The following is a 15,000-nucleotide window of genomic DNA, read 5'->3' as shown; positions in this document are numbered from 1 at the left end:
CCCCATCCCATCCCACCCCACCCATCCCATCCATCTCCATCCCCACCTCCATCTCCATCTCCACCTCCACCATCTACCTCTATCTCCATCTCCATCTGCCTCTGTTTCCATCTATCTCCATCCCCATCCCCATCACCCCCATCCCATCCCATCCTCATCCCCATCCCATCCCACCCCAGCCAGGAGATGTGGGGCAGAGCAAGCTTTGGTTTGGCCACGCAGGAGCCACTCAGAAGTGCTCCTTCTGTTGATTAACAAAGTAAAGGAGGGAGAGAGAAACAGAAGGCAGAGACGAGCTGCTCCCCAGGCTGTCTCTCCCCTCGATCTGTCTCCGGCAGCACATCTCTACCACAGTGACACAAATCCTCGTTGGGTGCTTGAGATTAACATTTGGGTTATTGCCCTGTCAAGCGAGCGGTGCAGGAATTGATTTCACATTGAGCTGCCGCCGCGATGATCTATGCAAGAAAAATGGCCTTATTAATCCTCAAAAAAAGAAAAACAAAACTCCGCGACACCTCCGGAGTTTGTTTGCCTGCCAGGATGGATGGGGACCTGAGAAACGAATGGGAAAAGCTGCGTGCGTGGGGCTGGGAGGAGACGGACGCCTGCTGTGCGCTCCTCGGAGGCACGGAGAAAAGCCTGCGGAGCGGCACAGAGGCACGGCGGGGCCGCAAAGCCCTGCTCTCACCTCATCGAAGAGCTGCAGCATGATGGTGAGCACGTCCGGGTGGGCTTTGTCCACCTCATCGAACAGCACCACGGCGTTGGGCACTGCCGCAGCTTCTTGGTCAGCTGCCCGCCCTCCTCGTGGCCCACGTAACCCGGCGGGAGCCGATGAACTTGGCCACCTGGGGGGAGAGGATGCGTGAGAGGAGAGCCGGGGCTTCGGCGTGGGCAAACGGAGAGCTCCCCATCCTTTGCAACGCGTCCTTCTGGGAGGCAGTTTGAAGGACAGCAAGCGGTGCGTGGGGAGCGAAGGACGTTTGTCCTCCATCAGCAACAACTCCGCTCCTCGCTGTGATCGCGGGGGGTTCGAAAACAGGAGACAGGAGAGTGCTCCTGGCAGGGGAAATGCTTTTGCAGACACGGCCCAGCACTGCCAGGCAGCCACAGAATGGTGAAGGTTGGAGAAGACCTTCAAGATCCCCAACCCATCCACTGACTTGGCCCTACACAGAACCACCAAATCACAAAGCTTCGAACAGACCTCCAAGATCCCCAAATCCAACCCCAACCCATCCCACCGTGTCCATTGATCACGTTCCTCAACAGAATCATAGAATCGTTACGGTTGGAAAAGGCATCTGAGATCCTCCAAGCCAACCTCCATCCATCCCACCATACCCACTGACCACGGCCCTAAACAGAGCCATAGAATCGGCCCTAATAGCTGGAAAGACCTCCAAGATCCCCAAATCCAACCCCAACTCATCCACTGACTTGGCCCTACACAGAACCACGGAATTATAAAGGTTGGAACGGACCTCCAAGATCCCCAAATCCAACCCCAACCCATCCCACCGTGTCCATTGATCACGTTCCTCAACAGAATCATAGAATCGTTACGGTTGCAAAAGGCATCTGAGATCCTCCAAGCCAACCTCCATCCATCCCAGTGTGCCCACTGACCACGGCCCTCAACAGAGCCATAGAATCAGCCCTAATAGTTGGAAAGACCTCCAAGATCCCCAAATCCAACCCCAACCCATCCACTGATTTGGCCCTAAACAGAACCACCGAATCACAAAGGTTGGAACAGACCTCCAAGATCCCCAAATCCAACCCAACACACCATGCGCAACGACCCTGTCCCTAAACAGAATGATAAAGTCGTTATGGTGGAAAAGGACTCTGAGATCCCCAAATTCAACCCCAACCCATCCCGCTGTGTCCACTGACTTGGCCCTAAACAGAGCCATACAAACATTATAGTTGGAAAGACCTCCAAGATCCCCAAATCCAACCCCAACCCATCCACTGACTTGGCCCTACACAGAACCACTGAATCACAAAGGTTGGAACAGACCTCCAAGATCCCCAAATCCAACCCCAACCCATCCCGCTGTGCCCACTGACCTCGGCCCTCAACAGAGCCATAGAATCGGCCCTAATAGTTGGAAAGACCTCCAAGATCCCCAAATCCAACCCAACCCATCCCACCGTGTCCATTGATCACTATTGATCCTCAATAGAATCATAGAATTGTTACGGTTGGAAAAGGCATCTGAGATCCTCCAAGCCAACCTCCTGCCGTGCCCACTGACCACAGCCCTAAACAGAGCCATAGAATCGGCCCTAATAGCTGGAAAGATCTCCAAGATCCCCAAATCCAACCCCAACCCATCCACTGACCATGGCCTTAAACAGAACCACAGAACCACAAAGGTTGGAACAGACCTCCAAGATCCCCCAATCCACCCCAACCCATAACTGCGGACGGCGCCCCCCATCCCCGCAGCCCTGGGACACCTCCGAGGACCCCGACCCCCCCTCTCCCTGGGCAGCTGTGCCAACGCATCGCCACCCTTTGGAAGAAGAACCGTTCCCCAGTCTCCAGCCTGGCCTTCCCCGGCCTGAAGCCACAAAGCTCCCGTGGCTCAACCTGCCCAGCTGGGTGCAGAGGCAGCAGAGCAAAGCCCCGAGCCCTCAGCATCACCCGCAGCCACACCGGGGTCTCCCCAAGCCGGGCTCCCAGCGCAGCCGCAGCTCCGCATGCCCATCGGCGCAGGGCTGCCCCCAGGGCCGCTGCTCTTGGCCTGACCTCCCGATCCTTGTTTGCTTGAGAAATGCGCATCGCTCCCCGTGCAATTCTCTGCGCCATCCCTCCCCTCTGCTCTGCCTCCTGTCTCTGTCAGGGCGCCGTGTTTCACGTCTCGCGTTTTACACCGCTGCTCCTGACTCCTTCTTCGCACTGAGCCATCGGCGCCGCCTTCTTTTCCTCCATTTCTCGCTGATGCTGGGCAGCACCCGGCACCACGGCCATCCATCAGGGCAGATGCGAGCACCTGGCTGCTCTCTGCGCTGCCCTCCTCGCCTCTCTGCTTGAAGTGCTCTCTTCCTCCTCCTCCTCACCCTCTCCAAAGCGTGCCGGGCTGCAGTGCACTCACGCTTGGTTTTTCATCCACCAGGACCCCCAGGCCCTTCTCTCCAGTCCTTCTCCCACCCCATGTCATCGAGGAAGACGTTGAGGAGCCCCAGGACGGACGCCGCTCAGCGCCACCCCCACCTGAGCACGCTGACAGCCCTCTGACCATGGCCATCCACCCAGTTCCTTATGCACCGAAACGCCCACCCCTCAAACCCTCGTCTCTCCCATTCAGAGATCAGGATGAGGGCGGAGGCCGTGCCCAAGGCCAGGGAGGTGATACCAACCAGCCTCCCTTTGTCCATCAGTGCTGTCCCTCCATCACAGAGGGCTGCCGTTTGGGTCAGGCACGACGTTTCCCCCGCTGAAACCATGCTGACGGTCTCAGATCACCAGCTCATCCCTCCTGTGCTTTAACAACTCTTCCAGGAGGATCTGTTCCACATCCAGGCTGGTTCCATCCCCATCAGCAGCTCGCTGCTGTTTTGCAGCAGGTTGGGGGGCAGCCCCCGAGCCCCCCGCAGAGGAGCTGGGACACGTGGGACACACATCCCCCTCTGTGCAGCACCACCAGCTGGGAAGGAGGGCTGATGGAGATGGAGTCCTGTCCTCCTGCTGGCTTCTGCCCACACCAAAGCAGCAGCTCCTGCTTTCACAGAATCACAGAATCGCTCGGGTTGGAAAAGACCTTAAAGATCATCAAGTCCAACCGCAACAAAACCATTGTACCCTAACGAGCCTCCAGTAAACCACGTCCCTGAGCACCTCATCCAAACCGTTTTTAAACACATCCAGGGGTGGCGATTCAGCCACCTCCCTGGGGAGTCTATTGCAGTGCTCAACATCCCTTCTGTAAAGAAGTTTTTCCTGATATCCAACCTAAACCTCTCCCGCCATGATTCGAAGCTATTTCCCCTCATCCTGTCACTGTCACCACTGAGAAGAGACCAAACCCACTCTCACTGCCATCACCTTTCTCAAGCAGGTCCAAAGGAGGCCTCACAGCTCAGAGCTCACCCCAGCAACTCCCTTGCACTGCTGTTTCAAGTCAGAAATGGTGTAAAAACTGAAGAGGGCTCTCTTACAACTCCCTACAGTGAGAAACTCTCACCTGTTGAGCTGAAGCTGCAGAGGCAACTTTGAAAGTGAAAGAAAAAGTGATATTAAGGCTGTGCTTGATACCAAATACAACCGGAGGAACTGAAAACTTGCTCTTTGTAGAATGATTGGGGCTTTGCCAGCCCCAAACCCCCCAAACTCATCCCCCAACCCACGGACCAACCTCGTGCCTCTCCTGGAACTCCGACATGTCCAGTCTGATGAAACCCTGGAAGAGAAAAGAAGCACAGCACGTGAGTCTCCATGCAAACGCTCCGACTTTGGTCACATTTGGGAGGCTCTCCAAAGGAGGTGGCTGCACGGACGGCCACGCTCCCCGTTTGCTTTGTCCTCAGGCCAAAGCTTTCAATGGAAAACCCTTCCACGGAGAGCAGCTGCGCCCCCTCGGCCCAACGCTGCCTGCGGATGCGAGGCTGAGGTCTCCCTCCAGCACACGTTGCCACCAGCACAGGGGAGAGGAGCTTTACCTTCTTCACATCCTTGTGGATGTACTTGGCTGTCTGCTTGGCCAGCTCCGTTTTACCTGTTGCAAACACAAGCGCACGGTCAGCGTTCCACCTCCTCTCCACAGAAAGAATTTCAGGGACAGGACGGAACGCTTTTGGTGCCTCGGTCAGCTGAACAATGTCTGATACGGAGACAAGTGGGGCGTTTGACCCTTGGTCTTCCAGGCACCCCCAGCCCCACACAGCGCGTCCACTCACACAACACAGCTCTCCGCTGCTTGGCTTTCCTGTCTCCATATCCATTCATCCCTCATTCCAACATCCACTCACATCTCATTCCAACATCCACTCACATCTCATTCCAACATCCATTCCCATCTCATTCCAACATCCATTCCCATCTCATTCCAACATCCACTCCCATCTCATTCCAACATCCACTCACATCTCATTCCAACATCCACTCACATCTCATTTCAATATCCATTCACATCTCATTCCAACATCCATTCACATCTCATTTCAATATCCATTCATACTTCATTCCAACATCCATTCACATCTCATTTCAATATCCATTCACATCTCATTTCAATATCCATTCATACTTTATTCCAATACCCATTCATATCTTGACTCAGTATTCGTTCACATCTTATCCCCTGCCCTTGCCCAGGGAGGAGAAGCGCCGGTGTTTTGCTTTGAATGCCACCGTTTGGTTACTTGAAATCTCATGATTTCTAATTCCTTTCCTTCTCCCCCTTCACCCCCCCAAGCAAAACCCGTTCTGCCCGTTTCATGAGCCAATCAGCTGCCACACCGCTCGAGGAGAAATATTATCAGCATCAACACAACGATGCTGTCGCAAAGCGATCAGAGCCCGCGCGAGCAGGAGGAGACGGGGTTTGTGAGCAGCCACAGCTCCCAGCCACGAGGAATCCCTGTGGGGCTCCGCTTGGCCTGTGCTCCTCCGAGGGGAAGATGCTCATTTTGGAGCTGGGCTGAGCAGTGAGGGATGCGGATGGGCGCCTGCGGGATGCGGAGGGGGCGTGCAGCCCTTCCTTGGGACGGCTTTGGGGTTTGGGTTCAGGCTGGGGCTACGAGGGGAAATATCTTCCCCCAAGAGTGGCCACGTGCTGCACGGCTGCCCAGGGAGTTGGGGGGGACCCCTGGGGGTGTCCCAGAACGGCAGGGATGTGGAGCTGCGGGACGCACGATGACGGGGTTGGATTCCATCCGCTCAGCTCTGCTGCAACCTTTGTGACGCTGCGCTGCGGAGCAGCTCTGCATCCCGCTCACGTTACCTATCCCAGATGATCCCAAGAAGAGGAAGACCAGCGGGTGCTCCTCGTCGTACCAGCCGTTCTCCTTCCTCCGAATAGCTGCCACGGGAACAAAAGTCGGGGGGGGGGGGGGGGTAGAGAAGGCATATAAATCAATGACACAAAAGCAAGTATAATTATCACTAAGTATACACTATGTTTTACTGCTCTCTGCCCACTCAAAGTCCTCCTTGCCATTAGTGCTACCTAATTTGATTAGCCAGCAAAGGCCCCAGAGACACCTAATCAGGTTAGCATGGATTTGGAAAGCTGCCCAGAGCAGATTTCGGATAAACTTTTCCAGGATGTGCACTCAGCGTTGCCAGGGAGACGGCAAGGAGGGGGGACAGGGGGTGAGCCGGGCTTCCAGCTCCGAGCTCAGCCAGCCTTCCTGTGAATAAAGCAGCTCTGCACAAGCCTTTTTCTTTTTTTTCTTTTCTCGTTGTTGTTGATTTGTTGGTCGGTGTTTTCTTCTTGCATTACTTCTCGCGTGCATATGAAAAGAGGGAAGGCTGCGGAGCTCCGGGTTGAGGTTTGTCTCCATGGGTGACGCCAAAGGTTAAGGCACCGAGGGGAAATGCCTACTTCTGTCACAACAGAATGAGGGTTTGGAGGCCCAAACATCTGCTCCCCTCCCCTAATTCCGACAGCACAGCCCTGCTGCTGCACCGGTCTGGTCTGCGGCGCTGGGGACGCCTCTCACCCCATCCGGGTTCCTACAAGCAGCCCAGATGTGATTTACCCCCCTCAATCTGATCAGGCACTGAATCAAAAGGCTGCTCTACAGAGGTGGAAGAGGAGGAAGGGAGCTCTAAGCCAAGAGGAACAAACAGAGCACCGCCAGCAGGCAGCATGGGGCCGCGGGGTGAGAAATGGGCACCAGCTCAGACCATTGGCCTTTTGCCTTAGCGGGCATGGCGGTGCTGGGTTGGTGGTTGGAGGTCATTTCCAACCTTCACAGCTCTGATTCCATGACTCTTAGTGGGCATGGCGGTGCTGGGTTGGCGGTTGGGTTACACTGCAGGTCATTTCCAGCCTTCACAGCTCTGATTCCAGGATTCTTAGTGGGATGGTGGTGCTGAGTTGGTTGTTGGAGGTCATTTCCAACCTTCACAGCTCTGATTCCATGACTCTTAGTGGGCATGGCGGTGCTGGGTTGGCAGCTGAGTTACACTGAAAGTCTCTTCCAACCTTTACAGCTCTGATTCCATGACTCCTAGTGGGCATGGTGGTGCTGGGTTGGTGGTTGGAGGTCATTTCCAACCTTCACAGCTCTGATTCCATGACAATTAGTTGGCATGGTGGTGCTGGGTTGGCAGCTGAGTTACACTGGAGGTCTCTTCCAACCTTTACAGCTCTGATTCCATGACTCCTAGTGGGCATGGTGGTGCTGGGTTGGCGGTTGGGTTATACTGGAGGTCATTTCCAACCTTCACAGCTCTGATTCCACGACTCTTTAGCAGGCACGGTGGTGCTGGGTTGGTCATTTCCAACCTTCACAGCTCTGATTCCATGACAATTAGTCGGCATGGTGGTGCTGGGTTGGTGGTTGGGTTACACTGGAGGTCATTTCCAACCTTTACAGCTCTGATTCCAGGATTCTTAGTGGGATGGTGGTGCTGGGTTGGCATTTCCAACCTTCACAGCTCTGATTCCACGACTCTTAGTGGGCATGGTGGTGCTGGGCTGGCAGCTGAGTTACACTGGAGGTCTCTTCCAACCTTTACAGCTCTGATTCCACGACTTTTAGTGGACACAGTGGTGCTGGGTTGGTCATTTCCAGCCTTCACAGCTCTGATTCCATGACTTCTAGTGGGCACAGTGGTGCTGGGTTGGCAGCTGAGTTACACTGGATGTCATTCCCAACCTTCACAGCTCTGATTCCACAACTCTTAGCGGGGCACGGTGGTGCCGGGTTGGCGGTTGGAGGTCATTTCCAACCTTCCCAGTTCTGTGGTTCTGTGATTCTACCAGTGGGCACGGTGAGGATGGCAGTTGGACTTTGTGATTTCTCATTGCATCCCATCCGACCGGGGTGACAGGGCAGGGCAGGCTGGATTTTAGGAACAGCTTCTCTGCGCGTGGTTGGGCAGCGGCACAGCTGGGGTGTCAGCATCCACGGAGGTGCTCAGAGTTGCGGCGATGTGGCGCTGAGGGCTGTGGTCACTCAGCATTTTGGGGATGGGATGGGGTTCAACTCGGGGATCTCAGAGGGGTTTTCTGACCTCAATGACTACACGGAATCACCAAGGTTGGGAAACACCTCCGAGATTTCCAAGTCCGGCCGTCCACCCATCGCCAACACTTCCCACGCGCCCTCAGCACAACACCTAAACGCTCCTTCAACACCTGCAGGGATGGTGACCCCACCACCCCTCGGGCACGGCTCTGTGAGCGGCACGGTGGGGTGGGATGGAGTTGGAACTTGTGATGATGCCGGAGATCTTTTCCAACCCGAACGATTCCACGATTCCATCCTACGAGAACATAACCTCAGCAACAGCATCGGCGCACGCAGCGAATCCTCGAGCAACGAAGCCACGGACGGACAGCAACAAGTCGCCTCTGCCAGCAGGAGGTGAAGAGGGAAGGCACTCAACAGCAGCACGAACGCCGGGAGGGCTGAGGATTGACTCGACCGCTGAGCATCTCCACGCCGAGCAGCCCTGCCTCCCGCCCGCGCTCAGCCGTCGTCGTCGTTGTTTTTTTAATGGATGGGGAATAACGAGGACAGCGACAATTTCTGCAGCTATTTCAGCGGAGATAATAAAGGTAATAAACTTTTGCTCGGGGGCACGGAGTGACCAGTGGCAGGGGTCAGCCCGCGCGGCGCCGCGGATGCGGCGAGGTGAAGCGCCGTGCTTTTTTTTTTCAGCAGGACATCAGGCTTTATGGATACGAGCTCGGCTCCCTCCTGATATACACCGTGCATAACGGCTGCCACGAGGTTACTGCCTGTGATTCAGTGCCGTGTCTCGGCTGGAAGGTGCTGACTGCCGCTGCCTGGGGAGTGTTGGGTACATGGACAGAGCGACGAGGTGCAAAAGCTTTCCTATAAGCAGCCTTAAAGTCAGCATACGGCCCAGCCCTAAGCTTTGGAAAACCATTCTGGCCATGCACGCAGAGGGCCGCCGTCCCACAGCTCTCCGCCTCCAAACTCTGCAGGGTCGGCGCTGGGAAGAGGAAGAAAGTTTCGGGACGAAGCACAGCAGTCTGACGGATGAGGAGCTTCTCGTCCTGAGAACCTGTGGGCAAAGCTCTGGAAGCCGTCAGGAACGCTCCTTCCCTTGGGGTTCTCAACCCAGCTCCTCTCCGTTGCCACCCTGTAGGTCTGTGCTGAACCTCTGCACAAGCTCAGCTGCAGGGATGGCGGACATGGGGGGCAGGCCACGCTTCCCCATGGAATTCAGGCCCAATGTCCACGTGAAGAGGCCAATGATGGCAGCCAGGTCTTCTTCTTCGGAGCCATTTCCAGCGCTGCCGCTGCGCTCCCAGTTTATTTTGTCCATCCGTAACGGCGTAACTGTAGCGCTGCGTCTCCGAGAGGCCCTTCAGCCTGCTATTGAACTGATAAATTCACTGTATTACTTTACACAAATCAATACCCCAGCAGTTATCAGGGGTTGATGTGACCGAAATTGGTTTCAGCCAATTTGTGAGCGTAATAAATGTCCATTTATCAAATCAATTCATTCCGTGGTGCTCCTCGGACCGCCCGGCTCGGGGTGCCAGGGGCTGATGTCCCCGACCTGGGATGGGGGATGAGCCCCTTCCTGCTCCTGTCTCACCTGAAGCCATGGTCCCAGTGTTCTACCTGCACTTGGACCCCTACCAGCCTTCCTTGCTACAACCCAGACTGCAAACACCGAAATGAAGCGCTTGCAGGGGATCCCACCTGGTCTGAATTACAGCTTCCCTCAAGTCAGGGCAGGGCGACATTCCTGCCTGTCCTTTTTCTTCCAGCTTTGTCACTCCAGCTGATTCCAGCACTGTAACCGCCCAGCACGATGAAAATTTCTCATTTTAAGATTTAAAAGGAGATTGCCTACAACAATCTTAACCACTAAACTGAAAACCTCACAGCCCTTTCCCTTCCTCCCTCCTTACTCAGCTGCAGGAAGTCCTGCCACAAAGTGCAAAAGGGGCTGGAAAACGAAACTGAATGGCAGAACCACCAAAGTTGGAAAGGATCTTTAAGATCTCATCAAGTCCAACCAACCACCCATCACCACCAGCCCACCAAAAATGTCCCTCAAATGTCCCCTATCAGTTTGGTGAAGGTGTCTGTGTGTCACCAAACAAGGTGAAATGTCCCCTATCAGTTTGGTGAAGGTGTCTGTGTGTCACCAAACAAGGTGAAATGTCCCCTATCAGTTTGGTGAAGGTGTCTGTGTGTCACCAAACCAGGTGAAATGTCCCCTATCAGTTTGGTGAAGGTGTCTGTGTGTCACATCACAAGGTGAAATGTCCCCTATCAGTTTGGTGAAGGTGTCTGTGTGTCACCAAACAAGGTGAAATGTCCCCTATCAGTTGGGTGGAGGTGTCTGTGTGTCACATCACAAGGTGAAATGTCCCCTATCAGTTTGGTGAAGGTGTCTGTGTGTCACATCACAAGGTGAAATGTCCCCTATCAGTTGGGTGGAGGTGTCTGTGTGTCACATCACAAGGTGAAATGTCCCCTATCAGTTTGGTGAAGGTGTCTGTGTGTCACATCACAAGGTGAAATGTCCCCTATCAGTTGGGTGGAGGTGTCTGTGTGTCACATCACAAGGTGAAATGTCCCCTATCAGTTTGGTGAAGGTGTCTGTGTGTCACCAAACAAGGTGAAATGTCCCCTATCAGTTTGGTGAAGGTGTCTGTGTGTCACATCACAAGGTGAAATGTCCCCTATCAGTTGGGTGGAGGTGTCTGTGTGTCACATCACAAGGTGAAATGTCCCCTATCAGTTGGGTGGAGGTGTCTGTGTGTCACATCACAAGGTGAAATGTCCCCTATCAGTTTGGTGAAGGTGTCTGTGTGTCACATCACAAGGTGAAATGTCCCCTATCAGTTTGCTGATGCTGAACCTCCATCACCTCCATCCCTGTGCTGCACGCAGTTCCCTCACAGCCGCCCTGTTCCCCCCCAGCTGTCAGCCCCCACCTCCTCCCTTTCCGTGGGGCAGAAAGCAGAGCTGGGCTCTGTCACATCTCCCATGGATGGCAGGAGGGTTTCCTGCCCCCCGGGATCCCTTTGGTGGCAATGTGGCCGTGGCACGGTGTGCCGTGTGAGTGCCCCATGCGCACGCAGCGCCCGCAGCTCCCGTCCCCTTTTTGCTGCCCTGGAGCTGCTTGGATCGCGCAGCGAGCGGCGGATTAAATCCAATTACTCAATTAGGGAGCTGTTACAAATGAAACGCATCGGCGGGGCCGGGGAGCCCACGGCGTGGCAGCAGAAAGCAGTGGGAACAGAGAGAAGCACGAGTGCTCGGAAGAAAGAGTCGCGTCTGGAAATTGAGCCTTCCTGAAAGAAAATGGGGGCAGGAGGGAGGAGGGGGGAGGAGAAGGTCGGAGCCTCTTCCTCTACCTTTTGGTCTGATGTCCTGAGGCTGCGGGGGGATCGAGCGCATTCCCTCTAATTCAATAAGAGAAACCTCCATAAAGGCGGCCGCTTTAATGCGCGCAAACACCACCTGTGTCAGGAGCAGGCGCTGCCCATTAATCAAAGCTTCCCAATTAGCCCGCGCCGCTGCCCCCAGGCACAGCCGCTGTCGGAGCAGAGGGTGTCTGCTGCGCTTTGCAGGGCTCTGAGCTGGCCCTGCGCCCCCCCTTTGTGAGCATCACAGCCTGGGTTTTGGATCCGTGACAGAGCCCTGCTTGCCGTTCTGACCTCGGCCCTCCCTGCCTGCTTTGAAGCCCTGCATTCGGGTGCAGGGAGGCTGCAGGAATTGCTGGCCCGAAAAGCTGCTCTGGTTTTTTTTCCTTACCCCCCCCCCCCCCCAGCTCCATCAGAACGTCAGCGCTCCCTCCCAGCTGCGCCGCAAGCCTGTATCCTCCAGCACAGCCACCAGAGGCCAGGCTCCCCGCTCCCTTACGACTTCATTTCTTTTTTAACAGGGGAAAACACGCAATTCCAAGCACAGCGACAACGCCTGCAGAGAAAGGCGCTGCTGCACGCTGCCAGGAGGTGCGAGGGAGGCTGGAACCAACGGGAGGAGGTAGGGCAGGTATTCACCTCCTGATGCTGCTCTGCACAGAGCTGCAGCTTCCGGGCCAGGGATGCGAATTGTTGGATGCTGAGGGAGAAGAGCGGGGCAGCGCTCCTCTGCATCCGCCTGCCGAGGGTCTCTATTGATCTGACGTCGCTCACACAGCCAAGGAATAAATACACATAGCAGGACAGGGCTGAGCTGAGCTGGCCAATAGGAGCTCTGCAGAGAAGCACCTGGCTGTCTTGGTTGACCAACAGCTGACCAATGGTTGGCCAATGGTTGGCCAATACTTGACCAACAGTTCACCAATGGTTGGCCAATGGTTGACCAACAGTTCACCAATGGTTGGCCAATGGTTGATCAACAGTTCACCAATACTTGGCCAATGATTGACCAACAGCTCACCAATGGTTGGCCAATGGTTGATCAACAGTTCACCAATGGTTGGCCAATGGTTGATCAACAGTTCACCAATGGTTGGCCAATGGTTGACCAACAGTTCACCAATACTTGGCCAATGATTGACCAACAGATCACCAACACTTGGCCAATGGTTGACCAACAGTTCACCAATGGTTGGCCAATACTTGACCAACAGCTGACCAATGGTTGGCCAATGGTTGACCAACAGCTGACCAATGTCTGGCCAATGGTTGATCAACAGTTGACCAATGTCTGGCCAATGGTTGATCAACAGTTGACCAATGGTTGGCCAATGGTTGACCAACAGTTCACCAATGGTTGGCCAATGGTTGACCAACAGCTCACCAATACTTGGCCAATGGTTGGCCAGTACTTGACCAACAGCTGACCAATGGTTGGCCAATGGTTGACCAACAGCTGACCAATATCTGGCCAATGGTTGATCAACAGCTGACCAACGGTTGACCAAGAGCTGACTAATGGTTGACCAATGGTTGACCAATGGCTGACGCACAGTTGACCAACAGCTGAGCAATATTTTGGACCAAGGGTCGATCAGTGGTTGATCAGTGGTTGGCCGTGAGGCAGCAGTGTGCCCTGGTGGCCATGAAGGCCAACGGTGTCCTCGTTGGTCAACAGTTGACCATAGGTTGACCACAAGTTGTGCCACGAGGGCCAAGAAGGCCACCTGAGATGCACAGAGTGTGGGCAGCAGGACGGGGAGGTGCTCCTTCCCTCCGCTCTGCCCTGGGGGAGCACATCTGAAGCACTGCACCCAGGGCTGGGCTCCCCGGCTCCAAGCAGAAAGGGAGCTGCTGGGGAGAGCCTGGCGAGGGTGCAGAGATGGTGGGGGCTGGAGCAGCTCGTGGTGGGGACAGGCTGAAGGCTGAGCAGCTGGGGGAGAGAAGGATGAGAGGGGATCCTGCAGCCTGCTCTAGGAAACTTCCTTTAGCAGGGGGATGGACTGGGGGATCTCCAGAGGATCTCTATGGATCTCTTGCTCCGTGCAAAGCGTAACCACATGCGCTCCCATTTTCTCCATGGAACAAATCCCCACGTGGGTGAGGAGCACAGAGAAACCCCCCACGAGGGGGGCGTTTATGTACAAACTGCCACACAGAGCCATCAGTGAGCTGTTAGTGAGTAACGTTCCTAAGACAAACCTCACCTGCCCCCACCGTGGCTATGGCACTCTCCTGGCCGATGATGTGCTCCTTCAGCCTCTGCTCCAGGGGGAACCTGCGGCGCTCCTCCACCTCCCGGCGACGCTGCTCCTCCTGGAACTGCAAAGGGGAGAAAGAGTTGGGAGCAGGAAGGGGTTGAGCAAGGAGGGGAGCACCTGGTTCTAAAGGGGGCCTGGTTCTAAAGGGAGCCTGGTTCTAAAGGGGGCCGTAAGAAAGAAGGGGAGGGACTGTGAGTGACACGGCGAGAGGAAATGGTTTGAGACAACAAGAGGGCAGGTTTAGAGTGGATATTAAGAAGTGTGTCTGATAAGGCTGGCGAGGCACAGGATGAACGGAGAGGGGGCTCTGAGCACCTGATGGAGCTGGGGGGGTCCCACCAGTGGACCAGACGGCTTTTAGGGGTCCCTTCCAACTCGAACGGTTGTGATCTACGGCTCTACGCAGCCCTGCAGCCCGCGCTGTGGCACGCAGGATGGCAGCGACTCCAAGGGCTGCTCCTCCAGAGCTCAGCGTTCTGCTCAGCTCACGGCTCCCCACCGCCAGCCGGGCGCGGGGAAGCCGCGACGAGCGCGAGAGAGATCCAAATAAATTAAAAATACATATGAAAACTCCCTTGTTATTCTGTCACCAGGATATGTAAATAAAATCTATGGGCCGTGCCCATTCGGTAACGGCTCTGCCAATTCATTCTGTGGCAGTGATTAAAACGAGCAATAAATTCTCAAAGACTCTCGGCGGAGCGCAGGAATTGGGGGCGGCTGCGACCCCCGGAGCGCCGCGTCCCCCCCGGTGCTGCGTTCATCACAGCTGCCTGGGCTGCCTGATGTTTTATACACACCGACCATCATCTGCAGCAGGAATATATCTCCTTTCTCTCCCCGGTCTATTTGTTAAAGCGTAAAATCTGAGGCGTCTTTGGAGCAGGTTTGGAGCAGGTTTTGTCAGCGCTGCGCCCTGGGGACCATTTGCCCAGCAGCGATTCCTCCTCCTCCTCCTCCTCCTCCTCCTCCTCCCAAAAAGATCCAAAGGATTTTGAGCTCGGTTTCGCAGCCTCCCAGCTCTGCGGCTTCCCCCTTCCACCCGGCACGGAATGCCAACGTTCCACGCTCAGGACATGGATGTGGATCTGAGCTCCTCTCTGCCATCCTTGGGGAGCGCAGATTTGGCCACCTGGCCGAATCACTTCTCAATGCAGTCCCTGCCACCTCGCCAACCATCGATCGCCCCC

The 15,000-nt window shown here is 55.3% G+C and overlaps 1 protein-coding gene across 1 annotated transcript in view; it reads right to left on the bottom strand.

The window, feature by feature from the left end:
• Nucleotides 1-395: 395 nt before the first annotated feature.
• Nucleotides 396-15,000, bottom strand: part of CLPB (ClpB family mitochondrial disaggregase) — a gene marked incomplete at both ends in the record, with an annotated part of 55,326 nt that continues 40,721 nt past the window's right edge. Inside the window, 8 exon segments of the mRNA XM_079545947.1 lie at nucleotides 396-458; nucleotides 692-768; nucleotides 771-833; nucleotides 836-851; nucleotides 4,371-4,415; nucleotides 4,675-4,730; nucleotides 5,958-6,035; nucleotides 13,757-13,871. Coding sequence (XP_079402073.1) covers nucleotides 396-458; nucleotides 692-768; nucleotides 771-833; nucleotides 836-851; nucleotides 4,371-4,415; nucleotides 4,675-4,730; nucleotides 5,958-6,035; nucleotides 13,757-13,871 — 513 coding nt within the window.

The sequence above is a fragment of the Tetrao urogallus genome (genome assembly GCF_951394365.1).
Source record: "Tetrao urogallus genome assembly, chromosome: 1".
NCBI lineage: Eukaryota > Metazoa > Chordata > Aves > Galliformes > Phasianidae > Tetrao > Tetrao urogallus.
This window is presented reverse-complemented; position numbering and strand designations above follow the sequence as displayed.